The 20,099-nt window shown below is 39.7% G+C and overlaps 1 protein-coding gene across 1 annotated transcript in view; it reads left to right on the forward strand.

Annotated features, from left to right (window-relative positions):
- Positions 1-8,776: 8,776 nt before the first annotated feature.
- Positions 8,777-20,099, forward strand: part of Pank1 (pantothenate kinase 1) — a 42,517-nt gene continuing 31,194 nt past the window's right edge. Inside the window, 1 exon segment of the mRNA XM_048338732.1 lies at positions 8,777-9,624. Coding sequence (XP_048194689.1) covers positions 8,919-9,624 — 706 coding nt within the window. The 5' untranslated portion in view covers positions 8,777-8,918.

Consider the following 20,099-nt stretch of genomic DNA (forward strand, 5'->3'; position numbering starts at 1 on the left):
CTTGTCCCCCACCCCCCCCACACACACGGAAAACATTGAAATGACTGAAGTGGACATGATATTTATAATTCTGGCACTCCAGAAAGCCAGAAAAAGAAGAGTGGCCTGATAATTATAATAACTCAGCTTGCCTAGTATATTAGAGAAAGCTCTAGCTTTGATCTACATTCAAATCCTAGATCTGTTCCCTAAACTAGTTACATGACTTTGGACAACTAAGCCAACCTGAAGACAGAATTTTATAAAATGAGGATGTAGCTCAAGGTTTACCTAACAAACACTTGTCCCTGGATTTGATCCTAGATACCATAAAAGTTAAGTTAGTAAGTCAGTAAGTAAATAAAGGACACAACACATATCTTTGTAGGCTTGTATCTGGTAATATTTGGAGCACAGTGCAAGGAGTAAAACCTTACTTACGTAGCATTTAATAATAGTGATAGCTATTGATACTGAACATCTTACAAATGACTTTAATTTCTTTTATTTACTTACTTTTTTTTACCAGTCCTGGGGCATGGACTCTGGGCATGAGCACTGTCTGGCTTTTTGATCAAGACTAACACTCTACCATTTGAGCCACAGCGCCACTTCCAGCTTTTTCTGTTTATGTGGTGCTGAGGAATCCAACCTAGGGCTTCATGCATGCAAGGCAAGCACTCTATCGCTAAGTCATACCCCCAGCCTGATTTTAAATTTTTATTACCATCTTCAAATGGTCACTCAGTACTCCATTATGACAAACAAAATTCATGTCCTAGTGTCTTATGTATTTCTTTTTCTTTAAAACCCCACACTTTCTTTTCCTTCACTCTAAGCTCATGATCTGTCCCCAAATTACAACAAAATATCAACAAATTATCTCATTATTCATTCACTGAGCTTAGACTTCTCTCTGCCTCTGCTAATCTACTTATCCTTTCTTCTCTTGACAATGGAGAAAGTACCCTTCTACCTACTAAATTTCAGACCTTCTATTTATGTTTTGAATCCCAACCTTTCACATTCTACATGACCATTCATTCCATCTGCATTCAAATATCCTCCTCTCTCTTTCATCTTTGTACATATTACCCTGACACCTAGTCTTCTAGCTTCTTCCTTGTTCCTCTGCTCCCTTCACAGCAGATTTCAAGAATGGTTCTATACAAATCATTTGTACTTGTTTCTACTTCATGCTTCAGTTTGGTCAGGCTTGGATTCCAACTGTAACACTCCTCTTTCTCTTGCCTAAGTCCCCAGTCACAATATTCTCTTTGTTTTTCTCATTTTATTCTATTTCTCAGCCACCCAGAGCTCACATAGAGTCTGTGAAAAACTCTTCTGTTTAACTTACATGACACCATACTATACTGATTTTCTTCCTTATGAGAATTGCCATCTTCACTCTCCTTTCTTGTCCCAATACTCTGATAAATTCTAATATTTTTCATGACTTGATTCTTAGTCCTCCTTTTCTTCTATACCTGGATATTTCACTGGGTCATTAGCTCATTTCAAACTTCAAATTCAATACTGCCCAAACCTGAATACCTGATAGAATAACCAACTCTTCCAATGCCTGTGATTAAGGAAGTTCCCAGGATGCAGAAAATTTTCACAATCATACTACCTAATTATCAAAGTTTTGTATTAAGGTTTGTGGCAAGTAAAAAGATGGATTCACTCAACTCCATGTCAAACATTTACAATATGCTGTATTGCACACTAGAAGAAAGTTGAAGATTTCACATCCCAGATTTCCTTCATTTGGGTCTTATCTATGGGCTAGCTTTGCCAAGTAGGTGCTCCTGGGCAACATCTGCAAGACCAGATGGACTAGGAGGTTACACAGCTGCTGTTTGATCTGGAAATCAGCACACTGGCAGCAGAGTTCCAGTGTTCTGTCTTTAATTAGAGATTTTGAGAGACAGAACATATGGCATGTATTTGTCACAGAAGTATGTCTAGAAAGGGCATGGAAAGTGTGCCCCCCTTCCCCACCTTGTCCTATGCATCCTTTCATCTGCCTGTTCATCTGAATCCTTTATAATAAATGGGTAAGCATGAATAAACTGTTTCCTTGAGTTCTGTGAGTTGTTCAAACAAATAATCAAATCTGAGGATTGAGTCATGGAAACTCTAATTTGTAGATGGTTGTTCAGGAGTATTGATTACAATCTGATACTTGGAACTAGCACATGAAGTAAGGAGCAGCATTGTGGGAGTTGGCTCCCTTAAGGTATGGGATCTTACACTATTACAGAATAGACAATGTTAGAACCCAGATTAATTTTAGTTTAGGACACCCAGTTTGTATCTATGGTTAATTGCTTGGTGTATATGTAAGAGATATGTAGGACTCTCACACATTTTGTTCATAAAAATTGTCTAGGTTATGTATGAGTATAGAAGGCACACAATTTGTCCCCACTTATATGTAGCTTTTATTTTTTGTAACTGGTAAACCTCACTACTTAAAGGGAACTTTGCCTTCATCTTCATTTATAACTTCATCTTAATTTATAAGACAAACCTCAGTGTCCAGAATGCTTAAGATTCTCTCTTCATTGCCATCATTCTTGAAGAACTGTGCATATACTGTAGTTACTAACATTCTAAAAATATCAGGACCTTGATTATGGAGAGAAGACTCACACACATGTATGTGTGTGCACAGATATTCATTTCTTCCATAAGCTGGACACACTCATCACTTTCTAGACAAGTCACATCTCAACTCTCAGATTTCAGCATAGATATGATTTTCTTAACTATTCCAATATAGACTGAACCTCTTCTTACATTTATTGTTTCTAACATTATTGTATTTGATATTTCACTTAACACAACCTGTATTTATTTGTTGATTTCTTGTTATGTTACCCTTCAGTCTCCCACCTCCTAGAAAAATGCATGTTCACAACAGCAGGACCTTGTTTCTTTTCCTTATCAATGTAAGGTCAGTACTTGGGATATTGCCTTTGGTAGCATCATTTAAAAATATTTGATCAAAAATATACTGTTAAGTAAATATAAAAAAACAGATTTTAGCTAAGATATATCTAGAATTGTTTTCCTTTTTTAATGCTGGATATTATCTCCAATTAACCACCAAAAAGCCAGAGGTAGAGGTGGGACTGAAGTTGTAGAGTGCCAGTCTTAATGAAAAAATCTAAGGGACAGCTGCACCCCCCCCAAAAAAAAATGCTGTGGAATATTGCATCGTCGATTTGCAACCACAGTATAAATTTTGTAGGTAATAGGATTTCATTCCTGTTCACACAGTTATTACTGGTAGTGGCAGCTGCTGGTGCTAAATTTTTTCATCTCTGTTGACCAAAAAACCAAAAAGAAAGCCAAATGAACTCCAAGTTATGAAAATAAGTGGTCTATCATTGTTGTTGTTATTTTCAACATACCATGTGAAATTAAGCCTTTTCTTTTGTCTTTCTTCCCCAGGGTTTTACCCCTGTTATCACTGTAACTGATTTTGGTACCCTGGGTATTGTATATATGCTTATTAGAACTAGGGAATGGAAAGGGAACATCAAAATAGAGAGACAAAGGGTAAAAGATGAACCAGTGCAACAGGAATATCAACAAAACTATATGCCGTAAACCAACTGTACAACTCATGGAGAGCAGGGGGAAGGTGGAAGAAAAATGAGGGAGGAGGTAACAAGTTGGATAAGAAATGTACTCACTGTCTTACACTGTAATCCCTCTGTACATCACTTTGACAATAAAGAAAATTTTTTAAAAATCAACTTAATTAGGCAACAAGAGTATCTAGGATATAAATGCTTGAAGGAAAAAGTCAGCAGAGAGAAAAGTAACTAACATGGGAGAATACTAAAGAGAAAGGAATTACTGTCATGTGATCAAATATTATGAAAGGCTGATTACCAGAGGAGCTTAGTCAAGATCCTTATATCCTTCTTATATCTGGGAGGATTGAAGTCCAGGCTGGCCCAGGCATAAATGAAAGACTTTCTTGGAAATAAGTAAAGCAAAACAGACTGAGGGAATGGCACAACTGGTACAACATTTTTCTAACAAGTACAAGGCTTTGATTTTGAAACCTAGTACAATAATGATAAAAAATAATAGTAGGAGTAGCAGCCTTCATTAACCCAACAAACATTTCTTCCTCATCCATAAATTGTTATGGAGTTCACTCTGTGAGGATCAGAAGAGCCACAAGATTCAGACAAGACCATAGCCTCCACTCTCCAGGCTAATGGGGCTCTACATAGGGGAGACAGAGCAAGTAGGGCAGAATAGTTAGACGTGGGCAACAGAGTCTGGCCTCAAGTATGGAAGTATAACAGGACTTTGCACACTGACATGGAATAGCTCTTTAGAAATACTTACTCCGTTGTAAACAGATGTTTAATAGGCCCTCCACATCATCTGAGTATGAATTCTTTGCTAACTATACATGTTAGAAATAATATACTATGAAATTACATACACTGAAGATTTGCTTTTGATCATTTGTTTATTATTTAGCACTAACAAATAAGTAGAAACATAATTAGAAAAGACAACAGTATACATTAATTCAAATTAATCCTCTCTTTCTCTAATCTGTAGGTGCTATTTTGTCCCCAGTGCTGGTGTTGGTATTGTCTTGTGAGGCTACATACTTAAAAGATGAAACTTGGTTCTAGAAAATCTGCAAAATTAGCAACCATCTGTAATGTTGTGTTATCAATGTTTTTTCAACCCTACTTTTTTTGTTGGACATGAAAGTATGGATCTAGGAAGAAATGGGCTAGGGATTTGAAACATATAGCTGAATTCATAACAGAGATGAGATGTAGAGCTAGCATTCTTGGTAGCAAAAGCTCTCCTAAGGCTAAACAGTGTGACACCTGCAATTCAGTGAATAGTCTTTCTCACTTCTAGGTTTTTCAGAACTGGATGGAAAGCCCCCTCTACCTAGTAAGGCACCAGGATAGCTGTGAGAACAAAGCCATGTTACTTAGACCTTGTCGTCTTCCTTCCTTCTCCCCCCTCCCACCCTTACTCACTCCCTCCTTTCCTTCCTTCCTTCCTTCCTTCCTTCCTTCCTTCCTTCCTTCCTTCCTTCCTTCCTTCCTTCCTTCTTTCCTTCCTTCCTTCCTTCCTTCTCTTGTTGCTCACACTAATCACAAACTGATGATCCTGCCTCAGCTTCTTGAGTGTCTGCCTAGCCTAATAAATTCTTTTAGAACCACTAAAAGAACATTTCTGAAATATCCTAAGTTTAATTTCAAGAGTCCATGAGGTGTAAGCAAACATCCAGGGATCAGTCCTTGGTAAGTAGAAAGCCAGTAAATACAACCAGGAGATAAAAGAGTGAAGAAAAAGTTTATTACTGATATAAGTAAAGAGAGCACACTTAGCAGTATATTTCCCTGAACAAGGAAAGCAAGGGTCCTTTATTGGGGAAACAGAACTATCCATATGTGAAAAACGTATCCTCACATTCCTGAGTGTACTCAGTTGGGAGTTATGCTTTTTCATGCATTTCCTATTCAAAAATGGAATATGGGAATGCAGCATTGTGAAGAATTTATTATGATAATGTGCAAAGCTTACGCAGGTCACATAAAAATAAGTCAGAATGATTACAATTTTGGCTGGATACTTGTAGGTTTCTCTGGTGCTCCATCTGAAGGAAAAGAACAATTTGAATGAATGTTAATAGTCACTTAAAGGGCCAGCATCTCTTATTACTCCTGAAAGAACCTGCCTAACAGTTAAAAAATGTAAACAACTTATGCTTTTCATCCCTAAATTTTCATCATAAAAATACAATTAGCTCCAAGTTTAGTAGACAAATCCAACTATTTAGCCTTGCTGCTACTAGTTGTTGAAATTTGTCTCCAGACCTGGTCTTATTTGCTTGCTTGCTCATGGTTTGCAGTCTACCACTTGAACTATGCCTCACCTCCCTTCTTGCTCATATTCATATAGAGTTAGGCACAATGGCACACATCTGTAGAGCAAGCTATAGGGAGGTGGAAACAGGAGGATCACTTGAACCATGGGAGAACATAGCAAATCTCATCCCCTAAAAAAAAAGAACAAAAAAACTTTAAATCTCCAGATTATTCTTAGGTGACAGTGACACTGATGTTGGAAAAGTAATTTTTCTATTTCTATTTTAGTAAACTGTAAGCCTCCTGAAGACAACATAGGCATCTAATTTGGGTTTGCATTCCAGCCATCCGTATTAGTGCCTACCACATAGTACACACAATAAATGATTGACAAATTGACCAAGAAATAGAGAGAGAAGTAGGCTGTGGGTTTCTCACATACTTCCAAACACTATTTGTTCTGGGCTACTCTGGGAGCACATGATAGCTCATGCTTCCAAGTTTACCACCTACACACACCCCAAAATAAACCTGTGGGATGCCACCTGCCTCCTTCCTAGTACACTCAGGATGTAACTGACCCAGGGATCAGCCTGACAAAGGTGAGAGGAAAGAAGGCAGGTCTAAGACATTCTGTACCAGGACTTTTGCCCTGTCTGGGTCTGAGCCACTTGGCTCAGGCCTTCCCTCACCATGCTTGGGAATCAAGCTGGGAAGAATATGTCCTTGGAGGCACAGCAATACTCAAGCTTCTATTGGCATCTCTGGTGTAAATTGCTTGCTTGTAGACTCAGTTCAATGATATGGGAATCTGAAAAGTAGACACTTGAATATTGAAAGTGGTAATAGGAATTTTTAGCAAATTTTCACTAGAAAGTGGTGGGGGGAATCCTGGGTGAGGTACTATATAAGTCACTTATTTAGTCACAAATGGTTACCAGAGCTTCTGAGAGATTCAGTGATAAACAAGAATTATCTTTCTTAATAAAGCTTACAGTACAGTGTGGGGGCTAGGGGTAAGAGGGAGTGGAGAGTGTCAAAGCATTATACTGGGCACCTATGTGAATTCTTTCACTGTAACAGCTCAGTGATATCTTAATTATGATTATGGAATGGATGTATTTTATAGTTACAAATAAAGAAGTAGATAGAGAGTGAGAGAGAATACAGGGGGAAAATTCAAGTTGTAAGGAAATGAAAGCAACTCAGGGAGAGCAGTGACCCAGGGAGAGGTAGATAGGGCTAGATCTCCATGGAAATTATTTCTATGCTTTCAAATAGAATTATAAGATTGAAGAAGCAGAGAGAGTTGAGAATTAGGGTCTGATTTGTCCTCAATCACCTTAGCTGTTTCTCTTAGCAATTTCTTTTCCTGAAATAAAGAAGTAGAAGCATGAGCTCTCAAATGAGTGGTCCCTATGAGTGGTTCTATATCTCTGATTTTACATTCTTCTGAAGGAAAAAAAATGTCTAACAAGGATATAAACCCTAGACAGGGGGGTTATAAGCACAGAGCCCAGGAGCATGGCAATGCAGTGGCCAGCCAGGCTTTGCCAGTTTCTGACACCGCTGTAGATGTAGTACAAATGATGAAAAATGTCATACACAATCCACCTGTATGCCTCATTTCCACTGAAGAGAGGAAGTGAGAGTTGAAAATATAATAACTACTTTCTGTCAAAAGATAACCCTAACAATTTAATGACCTTAATTGGCTTTATTTTCAATTCTAGGATTGGACATTTCATTCCCTGAAATGGAAGTGTTTCAATGGGCCAAGCAGAGGAGTTTGCTTCTACAAGCAGAGAAGAAGGGTTTGAAGAACACAGAAACAAAAGCAAAGTAAATTGATCATTTCAAATTTACTTTCCTTTTAAGTTGGGTTCAGGAGACAGAAGAATTAAAATAATAACTGATAGCTTGACATCCCTACTTCTTCAATAGAAGTTGCATATTTGGGTATCTGGCTATTATCTCTAATCCTGGTTTCTTAAGTCAGGCAAACAACGATTTCATTTTGGTGATTTGGAACTTTCAATATCAATGATACCATTTTGACTTTTAGCCTGGTCTGTACAGAGTAGTCTAAAACAATGATTCCCTATAATTTTTTTTCTTCCCAATGCTGGAATTTGAACCCAAGGCCTTGTACACACTAGGCCAAAGGCTGTATGTACCACTGGGCCACACTCATAGTTATACTGTGTTCAAAATTTTGTGCAACTCTTTTGGTCACTATTATTGTGTCAGGATTGTACTAATACTTTTAGGTAAAACAAACAATCCTGTTAACAGATCAAAAACTGAGGCCTTCAGGAATTATGTAACTTTAGTAAGATCCTCACCCCCCCCCCAAAAAAATTTGTCTTCCTACTGAGCATGCTCAGAGTGGCTCCTACTGTCAGGTGTGTTGAACAAGGACTTTACCTGGATTTGCTTAGTGGCTAAATTGGAACTGAATCCCAAGGCTAACTCCCAGTGTTGACCACCCTATGACGCTGCTTTCCTTTCTTAAAGCCAGAAGCAACTCTGCTCTATAAATAACATGATATTGTCTCTCCAAGTTCTTTCTGGGTGAGGAAAACGCTTTTTATAGCTTGCGATTGCTTCTGTTTACTTGATCTCTTCCAGCACCAGGTAATCCTGCCTACTTTTGCCCTTCACTGTATTCCCAGGTTTCCTCTCTGCAAAAGGTAATGCACTCCATGTGCTTTGGTGCAAGTCTGCCTACCTTTCTATAAATAATTGCCCTCCCCTTAGGCCTTGAGTAGTTTGGTTACTTCATGAGACACGGGAGTGGGGTGTCACACAGACACACCCACACTCCCCCCCCCCTCCACATTTATACGTGGGGTAGCAACATGAATGACCTTGCAAAGGTATCTAGCCCACTGGGGACAGGATTAGCAAACCTCAGACCTCTGCAAACATTTGGCTTTCTCCTGCATTCCTTCCAAAGCTGCTGGCTCTCTTGGCGCCTACCTCACCCAATACCCTTTCGACTGGCTCCTCCATACAAAGCCCAGTCCGCCCATCTCTTTGCAAGCCCTGCGAACTTCATTCCCCATGTTGAAACTCGTCCATGGCGGTGGCGGGCAGAACTGGGCATGCTCAGTGGCGGGGACAGGTCCGAGGGGAGAGGAAGAAGCTGCATTTGAAGTCTCAAGGCCTGAGGATCAAAGGGAGGCGGGCAATAGAGGCCCCGGCTGGGGTTGCGCGGAAATCCCTAATTCTGCGCCCGGGTCCTAAATGCTCCGGGAGGGCGAGGCGGGGTCGACGCGCTGGGGGCAGGGCGCGGGGGAGGTGGGGGAGTCGGCGGGAGAAGGGGAGGAGCGCCCTGCTCGCCATCCCCCTGCGCCGGCTCTGCGGCTGCTGAATCGGAAGCAGCGGGGAGGACCAGAGGAAAGAAAGACGTCCGAGAATGACCTCCCGGGAGGCCGCCTGAGCTGGAGCCCGCGCGCTGCTCCGCCGGCTCTGGGCATGGGTGACCGCGGCGCGCAGCCGGAGCGCCCGGCCGCGCACTCCCCGGGGACAGCCTCGGGCACCGGCGTCGCCACTGTGAATGGGCTGCTGCACAACGGCTTCCACCAGCCACCAATCCAGCAGCCGCTCTTCTGCCACCGGGGCTCTGCGAGTGGCGGCGACGCGGCGTCCCCGCGCCCCCTGCTCCTGTCGGAGCTCCAGCCGCTGCCGCTGCTCCCGCAGCATGACTCTCCGGCCAAGAAATGCCGGCTGCGGAGGCGGATGGACTCCGGAAAGAAGAACAGGCCGCGTAAGTCCCGCCGGAGGGGAGCGTCGGCACGAAGTGCGCGCAGGGTTTGGGGACTGGGGTCGGCGTGGACTGGAGCCGCGGCGTACCTTGTGCGCCCGCGATCGAGAGGGCAGCTCGGGTCGGCCGCGTCCTAGGGCACCCAGCACTAAAGGTCATTGCTTGAGCCTGCTCCCTTGCATGGCCCTATCCGCATAATGGGCCGATTGGACACCGAGGGGCTGCGTTTCTACAGAGGCGGACGCACGGCCAGCCATTCTGATTGGTCGCGGGGAAAATGCACGCGGGTGAGCATTTAGTGGGATCATCGAGTGGGAATAGAGCGACCGCGCTCTCCGAACGCATCAGGCTGGGTAACCGCCAGTATCTCGGGTCGATTGGCGAGTCCTATCCTGGAGGCGTGGACTCACAATCCCCCAAATCACAGCTTGTTAAGCCCCGTTTCTTCGCAGCCAATCAGATGGCCTGTTGGGAGAGACACACCTTCTGATACCATGTGGGCCGGAACTAGGTGGACCAATGAGGATTGGAGGTGGATTTCCCCCCACCCCCATGCATGGTGGGGAGGTAGAATTGAGTGTAATTGTAATGTGTAGTCGAAAGCCCTAAGTGCATTATTTCACAATCGAACCTGGCATATATAATGGTAGCTTGTAAAGGGTTCTTTCCCTGCTGGACGTTCTGGATGTAAATTTGTAGATTCAGTTTACGACTCTTTTTTTTTTTTCCCCTTTATCTGAGCCTAACCTCACACAGCCGGTTTCCTCTTTTTGAGTCTCTTTAATGAAGCTTATAAATGGCAGAAAGGAAAGTAAGTAGAATGTGTATTAAGCGATTGCATCCAAACATGCACATTTGCATATAATTTATTCTATGCTAATAATGTTGGGAAATGGTTAGACAAGTTGTTGTATTTCTGTAAGTCTGACAGTTGTCAAACAACATAACTTTTCTTGTTTATTGTTTTTATTTCTTTTGGCTCTTAGCCTTTCTGCATTGAATTAAAGTTTCTGAGAGGTTGAAATCTTTTGCATGACTGTGGGTGAATCCAATGCTTGCATTTTGCAGTTCTGAAATGTTAAGGTTGAAAGTGAAGGCTTTGTGTGGCATGCTGGGGTCATACAGCAGATTTAGTTATGGCTGTAAGAAAGATTGGTAGCACCTGACTTTTTACTTTTGTTTTATGCTTGTAAGAAGCTGACTTTTTATAAGAACTTACTATAGACTGATATTTATGATTTGCTAATCTTTGCTTTTCTAACCCAATTTTAGTTAGTTCTCTGAGCTACAGTGACAAGTTATACTAGAGTTTGCAATGAAAATAGCTAAAATATAATAAAGAATTATATTGAGCTTTATCTACTATTGCCAATTTGAATGGTCTATGTTTAACTGAGGACTTAACACTTTGAAACACTTAAGAAATTGAAAATACAATCTCTACTAATTACATTAAGAAAAGTGCAAAATTAACCTGAGTCTTTCACTGGTGATTGCAAATCCATAGGAATTACTGTAAAATGCAAGAGAATGTAACTGTTGGTTTGTGTATCTTATGTTAGAAATGAAGCAGATTTGTATTTTTTACAGAAACACCTTAATTCTCATTTTAAGTGACCATAATAGTTTTTTTAATATAAAGTTTTAAAAGACTTAATCTAAATTATTTTTTGCTATCCTGCCATGTTTTATTTTCTCAGGTAGAACAAACTTTTCTGAAAATTTTCATACTAGCTGCCCATTTCACTATAAAATTTTAATAGTGGATTTATTACTTTTGCACCTAATATTGTTCAATCAGTTGATATTTGGTACTCTTTAAGAGTAATTTACTTAAAGGAGAGTATATCTTCTTTTTTTATGACAGATAGACCTTATAGAAACAATCATTGCAAGGAAGATTTCAGTCCTTTAAATCTGAACTATCAGAGTAGGTTGGTGGTAAAGCATCAAGCTGTCCTATTTACCAGTTTGCACATTGAGTTCCTGCCCCTTCCCAAATGAGATGTGTATTCAGACGACCAGGGTAGTACTTCTGGAATGCATATTGCAACAGGTATATTTCTAATTTGCTAAAATTTTGTGTAGAATGCAATACCATCAAAAAACTTCATGCTCGAAAACAAAGAAATGATTCAGTATTTTTGGATTAATTAAAATTTTTAAATCTGATCTTTCAATGAAGAGATAATCTGTAGTCTAAAAATCAAATCTGGAGCTGGAAGAATAAATAGCTTAGTGGTAGAGTATCATGCTTAGCCTTTTCAACTTTCTGTGTTTGATCCCAATCACCCCCCCACCCCACCCCACCCCGACCCCCCCATCCCACCTGGCTCCCAAATCAGTACCTACTGATTTTGTGAAATAAGGTAGGGAGAATGCTGTCTGCCTGCCTGCCTGTCTGTCTGTCTAACTAGTATTCCTTCTTATTTCTGCCTCCTGAGAAGCAGGGATTATAGGCATGAACCTCAAAATGTAGATAGAGCATGTTTTGTTTGGCTTGGTAACAAAAGATGGAAATAGCAAAAGGTGAAAGGGTGAACTAATTCAGTAGTGATACTCACTGGACACTATGTTGGAAATGAACTATACAACATGGGGTGGAGGGATGTTGAGAGGTAAATAACTGGAAGAAAATGAGGGAGGGGTGACACTTCAAAAAGAAATGTACTCAATAACTGCTTTATGTAAATGTAATACCACTGTAATCACTTTTACAATAAAAATTTTTAAAAAGATGGAAATAGCACTGTTAATTCTTAACATGTGGAAAATATAACAAGCAAGTAAACAAAACCTATCATGGTTTTAGAGACAGAATAAGTACAGAAATAAAATATTGGTTTTTACTGACAGTATTAGTTTTTTATTAAAGCCAGACCTCAATGTGTATTTGTGTGCGTAAAATAAAAACCTATTACTATGAAAATAAATCAGGGTTTTTATGAGTCAGGAGCTCACCTTGTTGCCATACTGACCTCACGCTCACAATCCTCCTACTTCAGCTTCCAAGTACTGAGATTACAGGTGTGCACCACAATGTGCAGCCTTTTTTTTCACATTTAATTACATATGGTTTAGCTTTATTATATTATATATGTAATGTATATGCATGTATATATCCCTTAGAATGACATCATTCTGAATTAGATATGGAAACTGCTTGGTATATTTAGTATGGTATACAGAATTTCTAAGTAGGCTAGAATAGGCTATATAAGCTTAGTAGAATAGGCTTGGTAAGCTTGATATCTCATTACCTAATTTATGATTTTTTAGTTGCTTAGACTTGATTGGCTAGGTGTGTGCATGCACATATGTATGGACATGTATGTAGATGTATGTATCTAGGAATATACTTGAAAGCACTAGATTCAAAAGAATAAAGGAATAGTCTTTTTAGAAGCTGACCTATCAAAATGGTGCTCAGATCCTCTAACAGATTTCTCTATACTTTGGAAAGGGGGTGGAGAAACTTGCAACGATAAGTGGTACTTTTTGCCTCTTGTTTTTGCAACAAACCTCCTGTGTTAGAGCTGGCATTGCAGTCATCTATACCACATTTGGCCTACAGCTGTGGTTTGCTGAGGATGCAGGTAGCTATTTCTGATCAATGTCTTATGAGTTCATTGTTCCTGATGTGCTTTCACAAATGCATGTGCACATTGCCCTTTTTACAGGTAGAGAAAGAGTGGCTCAGAGAAATGATGCAAACTGTGAACCCCAGTCAGTCTCTGTTGCCAGCTAATTTTCTTTTCTATCACAGTAATATGTAGTTGGAAATAGGAAATGTGTTCTGCAAAAGTTAAAGAAAAGACAGCTATACAACTTTGGCAAACAGTATTATGAAACAGTAGCTAGCATTTATAATGAACACTTAATTGATTATCTCATCAAATAAATGCTCCTAGTACCCTGTGAGAGGGACTTCTAGTATCTCCAAGTGAAGATACAGAGAGCTCAGGATTTTGACTTTGCAAGACTCATGGATTCCCAGGAAGTAAATGCTCCATAGTGGCCCTAGACATAAGATCTGACCTTGGCAATGTTACTCTGCCCTTGGTTGATGATACCTGAGGGGCAGGCGGAGCACCTCCCACCTTAGTTGCATGAAGGTATAAAGACCCCACTGAGAGAGAGTTCAGGTGCCAATTTCTTTACTCCTCTGTGGAAACTTGGCTTTGCTGGCCCTGCTAGCAATATACTCTTTTGTTTTACGTGACTTCGCCTATGGTCTGTGGTTTTCTGGAATAATTTTCCTTTCAACCATCACACCTAGATCCAGGTTCTCATTGACTGTTTACTAGTGGTGTAACTAGGTGATTTTCTTAACCTCTCCCTGGCTCACTTTGCCAACAGAGATAATGGTGCTCATCTAACTAGATGTGATAAAGACCAAACAGAAAATGTGGATAAAATATGTGTTCATATTTTGTCTTTTTTTTATTTGTATTTTTATTGCTTTGATTAGTTGTGGGGCTTGAACTCTGGGCCTGAGAGCTGTCTCTGAGATCTTGAGCTCAAGGCTAACACTCTGCTTCTTTTGACCACAGTACCACTTCCTGTTTTCTGGTGGTTAATTGGAAATAAGAGACTCATGGACTTTCCTGCCCAAGCTGACTTTGAACTGCAGTCCTCAGATCTCAGCTTCCTGAATCTTGTGGGAACACTTTTTTTTTTTTTTTGCGTATCCTCAAATTTAATACAATATATTTCATCCAACATCTCCATCAGGAAGCTTTGCTAGTGCCCTCTGTTGTTTCTAAAAGCAGGGCATAGAGTTAACATTACAACTCTTGACCCATTGTCATTCCTACCTCTTACCCTGAGAGTGGCTTTGACAACTTAGTGACTAAGAAGATTGAGTAATTCGTTTGACTGCTAATTTAGTGACTGGGCAAAGTTATTGTTAAAAAGGTAAGTAGCCCTCCTTGATCTTGACTATTTGATATTTCAGCCTTGGAGTGAGGCAGATAGGCCCTGGGAGATGAAAAGGATTAGAAAGAGGAAACACTTTTCCTTTTTTCACAACTACAAAAATTGAAAAAGACTTCAGAATTAAGCACAGCCTCATCCAGTTCTCTGGTCATCTTCTTAATCTACTCTCCAGGGGGGTGAAAACGTGACGTTGCAATCTTTGTATTAGCAGATGATGAATGGCACGGATATTTCTAGGGACTTGTTGCCCTTAGCACTAGAATATACTCCTGACCCTGACTTCATGCTGAAACTGAGGCTTCAAGGACTTTGGGTAAATGTTCAGGACAGAGTGGACCTGCATGAACCTCTGGCATCTGTGGCCAGTGTGGGCAGTGCCAGTTACTTGTAGTCCTCTGTGCTTTCTGGACAAGTAACTCTTACAGCTCAAGGTAGGGTGTCCAGAGGTAAAAAGGACAGGGATGATCTTAGTTGACTTGAAACCTGATATGAGTCAGCTCTGTAGTGAGGTATCTAGCAAAATGTAAGATGTCTACCACTTGGTAGCTATCATTATTGATGGCATTGTTTGAGGTTCTTCTTTATACTGTGCCAAAATCTATTCTCCATCCTGTAACCCTGTGTTCTTTGGCATTACCGTATATTGAATCCATCTTTCACATGGCAGCTCAATTAGGGATTTGAAGACAGCTATATTACCTTAATTCTTCCTCTGGCTGCTTGTGAAAAACTAAAACCTATCATCTTGTCTGCCAGACTTCACCTGTATCATTAATTGAGTTGCTGGTAATGCAAGAATGGAGGAGGGATTTGGGGAATTGTCACAAGGAAGGCCAGGAAGTGTTTACTAAATGACCTTAAACTATGTCTTAATGGTTCCCAGGGGACCCATGTGGACTAATGAGTTTTTTCACCCCCTTTGGGATGAGCACTATGCTAGAAACTGGATAGAATATCCTCAACCTTTGACCCACAAGTTACTGGATTACAGGTGTGCACCACCATGCTCGACCTTCCTCAACACTTTCGAATTGTAGTACAGGTACCATTACTAATTATGCCAGGACCACAGACAAATTAAAACTGTAGAGCCAGCTTACACTGACAACAGGAACTGATTACACCCATTTCTTCCTAATGTCTTCCAATATTTGGGGGCATTTGGCATGATGGGTATATTTACACCATTAACAATCACTGAAAACCAGAGTTTTATTTTATTTATAAAAAGCCAGTTGTTAAATGTTTACCAGCATACTAGTAACAGGGCCACAGTTCACAGATGAGGTAAAGAATTGGAGGAAAAGTCAACAACATCTACTTTGCTAAGAGTGGCGATGCCAGAAGATGAAAAGTTAGATGAAGGATATTTGTCCTTATCAAGAATGCATTTAAGCTCTGAAGTGCAGTTAGCTCAGGGATAGCTGACACAGGCCCTGGGTTTAATCCCCCAGCAGAGCAAGATGAAAAGAAAAAGTATTCTACAAATCAGGGCTCGTTATAGCATAAGGGTAGACTTTCATTATAATCACATCTGCCTTACATTTTATTTGTCTCTTCCTATTTCTCATCTTGACCCTGAATCATCAAAAAGAGATAAGATTTTATTTAGTCAGTTTTCTTTGTGACTATGAAAATGGCAGGAAGCAGAGGCAGAAGAATTGTGACTCCAATGCCACATAACTATGGAGAAAATAGTTGGCTAAGTACACAAAGAGGTGTTGGTGTATCATTTACTCATATTTAATTCAGTATATTTTTATTTGGAAGGATTTGATTTCTAGTTAGTTGTTCATTCTATCAAACTTATTTCTTTAGTATTTATAAATCTGGTCCTAAGTGGGCTTCACAATTGTCATTTATAGTTCACACAATCATAGTTACTGATTTATCATTTATTTTTCATGACTGGAATGTTGGGATGGAATGGCTTGAATCTCTTCATTTCTGTTTCTTGTTAGCTAAGTGGGAAAGAATCTTAGTCTATGTTGTTGAATAAACAGGAAGGCAAAACAGGGACTTCCCCGGCTCAATTTTTGCTTCAAAGGTGACTGATTGTGTTACACTTGTCCTCTCCCTGTCCAGAAAGAGTAGTTGAAAACTGCTGGGGATTTAAAAAAGAAAAAAAAAAACAACAACACCCAATTTTAATTTAGGAAAAATTCAAACATTACAGAAAACTAAAGACTTAGTATATTGTATGTTTAGCAGTCATCATTCAGCTTCTCTGATTACAAACTTGCTTTTGACTTTCTTTTTATTTCTTCTGTTTCAAGCCCAACTCCCCCTTCCCTAGCCCAGATTGTATTGAGACAAATGTCAAATCACATCATTTCAATATTCAGCCTGTTTGTTTCTGTTTCTAAAGATTAGATTAGAACTCATTTTTAGAAAACTATAACCATCTGTGCTTTCTTTATTTCTGCAACAGTAAATAATATATTACATCTAGCTGTGATTATTTGATTTGTAATGCACAATTAAATAAATGAATTCAGTTATCTAAATATAATTAAAGCTGTTATATCTCACTTGAAAGAAGGTAATGAAAGCCTGATACTGTGTTCCCGTCACAGAATCTTTTTATTTGCCATTACCTGTTATTCTTTCTCTTTGATTAATTTTTAACCATTTCCTCATGGTGAGTTGAAATCTCATTCCTGGAATGAAAGAGCCCAATGCCTAGAAGTTGCTAAGGTACTCCCCAAATCACTGAACTAGAAATAACTGGAAGTTCCTGCAGGGTTTTTGTCTTGACATAGATTAAGAAAAAAGGAACAGTATTAAAAGAAGTTTACCAACATTTTTCTTCTGAAGTCAGTGGATTGGAGTTAGTAGGAGCAGACAAGCTAGCTGTTCTAAAGATACCTGGTATACAGGGCTACACTTGGGCCTTGGAATCCAGTCACTAGATTCAAAGTGGAACTGGAGGTTGATAGGATAAGTATTGCTGAGATCTGTGAAATCTGCCACATTCTATACCTTCAAAACTAAGCCCCAGAGCAAAGACAAAGATGTGGAATCTATTTAATATCACTTTGTCTATCAAGCATTTCTGAGGATCACACTAGTTAAGTAGTGGTCATTTCTTGTGTAAATGCCAGTTTTATGAAAATATACTTCAAATGCATTTTATACTTTCCTGCCTTTTTATCAGAATGACTATTATTTAATGTATTCTAATCACTTAAAAACATTAGTAACATCAGTAGTACCAGTTTTATACTGGTTGCAATACAGGGAAATGTTTGATAACGGTATAAATTGCACTTGTTCAGTCATTGGATATTTGTTTTATAACAGCCAGCTATATGTGGGCTGTAATCTCCAGGGTCCCAAATGTTTTATCAAAACTATTCTTAATGCTTTTTCTTTGTAATTACAAAGCAAGCTGGAGATCATCTAACTAATGTTTGAATGAGTCACTGTAACTCTAAACACTATCTGTAAAATTGCCATAAAAATAGAGCCTTTCTCATCAGGTTATGGGAACTATTAACTAGTGAGTGTAAGCCTCTCAGCACAGTGCCTATCGCCCAGCAAGACCTTAATGTTATTTGGTACAGTGTAACATTGGATTAACTCATTTGTTAATAAGCTTTAGAATAGGTACCTTGTTGTGAATAGACCATTCTTTGAAAATCAGTAGCTCTCAAGTCTTAAAGTTTTCCTGTAGGCATATGTCTACAAAATAAGTTGCATAAACTCTAACACACCATGTACACGTGTACCAAACTCAGTAGAAGTTTAGTTAAGGCTTGGATATATTTGCTTGGCCAATGCTCTACTTTGGCTCAGGTCAATTATGTAATAACAAGTAAATGGGTAACCTGTCAAGCCCTTGGTAACACTCTTTTAGTGTCTGAGCACTTATTAAAAGGTTTAGATGATTTGTGTGTGTGTGTGTGCGTGCGTGTGTGTGTGTGTGTGTGTGTGTGTGTGTGTGTGTGTGTGTGTACTGGGACTTGATTGTGGCCTGGGTGCTGTCCTTTAGTCTTTTTGCTCAAGACTGATGGTCTACCACTTGAGCCATACCACCAGTTCCGTTTTTTTTTGCTGGTTAATTGGAGATAAGGGACTTCCCTGCAGAACTGGCTTTGAACTGTAATCTTTGTATCTCAGCCTCTCAAGTAGCCAGAATTAAAACTGTAAGCCACTGGTATATGTTTTTTTGTTTGATTTGCTTTTTATATTTATCACAAGCACAGTGAAGAGTTGCTAGATATTATCATTCATCCTTTTTCTTTTTTCTTTTTTTTTTTGGCCAGTCCTGGGGCTTGGACTAAGGGCCTGAGCACTGTCCCTGGCTTCTTTTTGCTCAAGGCTAGCACTCTGCCACTTGAGCCACAGCGCCACGTCTGGACATTTTCTGTATATGTGGTGCTGGGGAAATGAACCCAGGGCCTCATGTATATGAGGCAAACACTCTTGCCACTAGGCCATATCCCCAGCCCATCATTCATCTTTTTTGTGAAATATTTTCTGTAAGAGTTTCCAAGCTGCTGAATCAGTTTTGATTTAAGAAATTTGAATCAAATTTCAAGGAAGCTGTTCAAAACCTAGTTAGGATTTGCACTCTCTCTCTGAGTCATGCATTTCTCCATACTGTGTAGCCAACAAAATGCAAAATGGCTACTAAAGTTCATGAACCTACACCCACTATACATAAGGGACAATTTCCTGACTTTAACCAATACAGATTCATTTCTCTCAACTTACATTAGTATAATATTATTTGTAAAATAAAATGATGGAAGTCGATACTGCTGTCTTTCATATGTGGGGTTCAGAGTTAAGATGCAATATAAAAATTCCAATTTAAAAGAGTCTGGAAAGGCTACTCATACTCTGACTTTTTTGTTTGCTTTGTTGTTGTTGTTTTTAAAATAGGGTTTTTTATATGGCCCAAGCAAAATCCAATATTTTAAATGCTCATGTTTGTACTTCTCAAGCTTTAATATCTTTTCTCAATCAGATAATACATCTAGCTGTGTCTTTGTTAGTGTAGAAAATCATGGTTGCTAATTGCAGTGACTGTCACATCTGGCAATTTACCAGTGACAGAATGACAACCCAGGAGGCAGCTGAGGGCTGGAAGGAAGCAGCACTTTTTTTTCTTTGTTGGTATTGCCCTTTTTTTCCTTTTCTTTTCCCTCCCTTCCCCCCTCTCCCCTTCCTCCCTCCCTTATTCTCTCCTTCCCCCCCCTTCTTTCTTCCTTTTTTAGACAGGCTCTCAGCTCAGGCTGTTGGATGAATTCTGGATCTTCCTGTGTCAGCCTCTGGACACTGGTATTAAATGCACATACCACTACACCTGGCAGGAAACAAATAATTTTGAACAACCAAGATGAATGCTGACAAGTGGATGAAATTGGAGATACACACACACATCAAACCCCAGGGCCTTGTACCTGCCAGGAAAATTCTCTGCTATAGCCCTGAAAGTCACATTTTTAACAGACTTGCTTTTCTGGTTTCTCTGCCTTCACACGTTGTGAATTCTGGGTAGGCATATTTCATCAACAGTAACAGCAGCATTA

This window comes from Perognathus longimembris, chromosome 2 (assembly GCF_023159225.1).
Source record: "Perognathus longimembris pacificus isolate PPM17 chromosome 2, ASM2315922v1, whole genome shotgun sequence".
Lineage (NCBI taxonomy): Eukaryota > Metazoa > Chordata > Mammalia > Rodentia > Heteromyidae > Perognathus > Perognathus longimembris.